The sequence below is a fragment of the Penaeus chinensis genome, chromosome 1 (genome assembly GCF_019202785.1).
Source record: "Penaeus chinensis breed Huanghai No. 1 chromosome 1, ASM1920278v2, whole genome shotgun sequence".
In the NCBI taxonomy this organism is placed as follows: Eukaryota; Metazoa; Arthropoda; class Malacostraca; order Decapoda; family Penaeidae; genus Penaeus; species Penaeus chinensis.
This window is the reverse complement of record NC_061819.1, coordinates 27,819,722-27,823,358: the sequence shown is the minus strand read 5'-3', so window position 1 is coordinate 27,823,358 and position 3,637 is coordinate 27,819,722. Positions and strand designations below refer to the sequence as shown.

The 3,637-nt window shown below is 32.5% G+C and overlaps 1 protein-coding gene across 1 annotated transcript in view; it reads left to right on the top strand.

Annotated features, from left to right (window-relative positions):
- Window positions 1-2,816, top strand: part of LOC125025324 — a 28,839-nt gene extending 26,023 nt beyond the window's left edge. The window contains exon 9 of the mRNA XM_047613313.1: window positions 85-2,816. Within this exon, the coding sequence (XP_047469269.1) occupies window positions 85-144 (60 nt within the window). The 3' untranslated portion in view covers window positions 145-2,816. The remainder of the gene's footprint in view (window positions 1-84) is intronic.
- The last annotated feature ends 821 nt before the right edge of the window (window positions 2,817-3,637 follow it).

Below are 3,637 nucleotides of genomic sequence, written 5' to 3'. Positions count from 1 at the left end.
TGATTTGCATACACATTGTTATGTTTTTCAAATTCACAATAAGAGAAAGATTTACCAACTTATCTTGACTTCGACTTGTTACAGATATTGAAAGATTTCATCGGCATGAAGATGTTCCCAGCCAATGCTCTTCCAAGTCAGTAATTGAGTTCAAGACTACCTTACATAAAGAATATTTCAGGTGCAAAGGAAGCAGTGAGGTTGCATTGCAAATAAGAAGGGAGACATGTGAAGAAAATTAAGCTGAAAAATCATTGGCCTCTTCACCCAGTGAGCCGGAAAAAAATTATAGACATGTTATTGTTGTTATGATCCCCCCCCTCCCCCTCTTGGTCCATGCTTAGAATTGAACATTAGCTAACAATTTGTAGGACACCCCAGAAGCTCTCATGATTTCAAAGTCTTTCAAACAAAGGAAAATAAGAGAAGACCATGGTTATTAGTCAGGGGCCTTTTAAGACATACAATGTCAGTGATAGAGTTTATTAGTTTAAAGGTTTTATACAAAATATTAACTAATCAAATGAGAAAATAAATAAAGCATTCATTAGTAAGCATAAGGCAATTAGTGTGCTTGTAGTATAAAAGTTTTTTTTTTCCTTTTCCCTCTCTCATTTTTATCTCTAAAAGTTTACAGTGGGAGAAGTGAAGTACAATTTTCATTACTATCTAGAGTGAATAGCTTTTACTTTTGCTGCTCTTACTAAAAAGGTTTTGGATGCAGTGTTAACTGTGAAAAGATATCAAGTTAGGCACAGCATTCAAGTTGTGATTGTGACAGCAAAGGGATATCAAAACAAATTCACTCTGACTTGCCTCTATGCTGACTGTCACTCCTCTCTACTAATCTCTCTTTTCTTTCTCTCTTCACTCTCTTTTTTTTTCCTTTCCTTCCTCTCTCTTCTCCCCTTCTTGCTTTCTCATTCTCTGTTTAATTCTCATGAAACAATTTTTGTTTAATTTAAGTGTTCCAAAGATGGTAAATCCAGTGACAAAAAAAAAAAAAAAAAAAAAAAAAATATATATATATTTATCATCTGTGGTGCTTGGTTGGCTTTCAATGTGCCAATAGCATTCTTAGTCTTTTTCATAAGAGAAAAGAAGGAAGTACTGTCTTCAGATGCCTTTTCTATCTGTTAATTACTACCAGAAGGCACAAGCAGGTTAATCAACTTGTTTATCAGCATGGAGAACTAACTGTGACTATTGATTTTTCATGTAAATAATCTGGGAACACTAACAAGTCTCACATAAGGTCTGTTATTATCAGAGTTTTTCTGAGGGTAATTTGACCATTGCTCAAAGGTCACAAGATATTCAGTGCTATGCCATGCAGGGCCACATTTTTTCTATGACATTCTCATAATACATAATATGGATATTTTTTTATGTTAACTTTCATTGTTTCTTCTTTTTTTATGTTCACTTGGTTTTGTGAATTTCTGTGTAGTGCAATATGGTCATTATGTGCTCATTAAATTCAATGACCCATATTTGTGGGTCAGTGATCAGAAAGATGGTTACTGATGAATATGAGAAGAAGACTCTTTTCATTGTCAGTTATTGTTGAAATAATCCAAATGTTATACCCTGTTGGATGCTTAAAAAATATGTTAGAATTGAATGTGTTATATATGTTTACTGAAGTCTGAAGCAGAGAGTCAACTAAGAAAATACATTCCATTTAATGTGAAACATGAAAGTATATTCAAAAGAACATTTTCAGTGTTATAACAAAAGGAATTTAACTTTGCATATGTTTCCAAGTACACAGGACTCTCCAAATATTTCTTGAGTTCACTGTGAATTGAAACAGGGACATCAGTTGTCAGATTATAAGAAAAGTTAATAGCCATTAGTCCAAGAATTAAGAATGTAATGAAAAGAACAGTAATTAGTTTGTTTGTTTTTCTTTTTAAGCAAACACTCCAATATAATGTAGGTAAGCATAGATGGTTAATAGAGTAATGGCTAATGGCCTATTTGGAATTCTTATTTTGCTGTGCTTAAAATTGCTTAGGGTTCATTTCCTTCTTAAAACAGGCTTACAGTAATCTTGTATGGATATTGTAATCTTTCAAGAAAATGAAGTTTTTGTATTATGCCTATTTCCATTCACCTAAGACGGTGTGTTTGGTTATGTCTTTCCGTTACCTTTCTCTCTCTCTCTCTCTCTCTCTCTCTCTCTCTCTCTCTCTCTCTCTCTCTCTCTCTCTCTCTCTCTCTCTCTCTCTCTCTCTCTCTCTCTCTCTCTCTCTCTCTCTCTCTCTCTCTCTCTCTCTCTCTCTCTCTCTCTCTCTCTCTCTCTCTCTCTCTCTCTCTCTCTCTCTCTCTCTCTCTCTTTTTCTCTCCAAAAGGAATTTGTTCAGACAGGTTTCATTAATCATTTGTACTAGAGACTACCACATTTGATTCAGCCTTATTTAGTCAGTAATTTTTAAAAACATGTAGTAAGTGGTAGTCATTCTAAGTCCATAATCGAGAACAAAAAAGACGAGACAGGCTTATTAATAAGTGATATTGGTTGACTTTCTGTGGAGACAACATGCTTTTGCTCATTTCCATTTGAGCACATACCAATGTAATAATTAGTAAAGTAATGTTACCATTCCTATTTGTGGTTAAGTGTAGCTAGGTGTTTCAAACATTCTATAAACATTGACATATTTGTTGAAAATCTTTAATACCTTTAATGTGTTTAATTGCATCTTAGCTCTGTTAACTGGTTTGTGAGTGTCAAGTCAGGTAAATCCAAGATGAATTATGTTAAGAGAAGTGAAAAGAAACGTAATCACTTTTTTTTTTTTTCTTTCTTTCTTTCTTTCTTTCTTTCTTTCTTTCTTTCTTTCTTTCTTTCTTTCTTTCTTTCTTTCTTTCTTTCTTTCTTTCTTTCTTTCTTTCTTTCTTTCTTTCTTTCTTTCTTTCTTTCTTTCTTTCTTTCTTTCTCTCTTTCTTTCTCTGGATTGGAAATGCAACAGGTATAATATATTATCATTGAAGCTGAATTAATTTGTGTCATATGTAAGTTTAGGAAAACTAGGTTAAACTAATGCTACAAATGTACGAGTTATCATTCTTAACCATAAAATGGTATTTCATTAAGATTGAGTCAAGTTTTCCTGTGCTTAAAGTTCCCAGGATTTTAATACTTTTGTTCCACAATTGTTGTATTCTGTGGACTCATTCAAAGATTCCTTCTCGTACTTACAATATATATATATATATATTAAAAAATGGTACATTAAGGTCACCATTTATTTTTGAAATGTGAACAATTGACTGATAAATTAGAAATTTCACTTTTTTTTTTCCACAGCTAGTTAGGTGCTTTTAGTTTTTGTTTTTATATATATGTATTTTGGGTGTTTACTTTCACTGTTTTCCATGAACTTTGCAGTTTCCAAATGATCTATAAATAATTTGGTGATATTGATGTTAAAAATTATCTGCCAAAAACAATTCCTATTTTGCTAAGCATTAGTCAGGTTCCTTAGGAAATTAGAGTAATGTAGAGAATCAGTATGCAACCAGGTAATATTATGTAACTAGACTGCCATACCCAGAGTAGAGGTGTCCTATGCTTTAGAGTAAAAATCATGGGAATACTAGCAAAAAGTAACCTATAAAATAAGTAAAT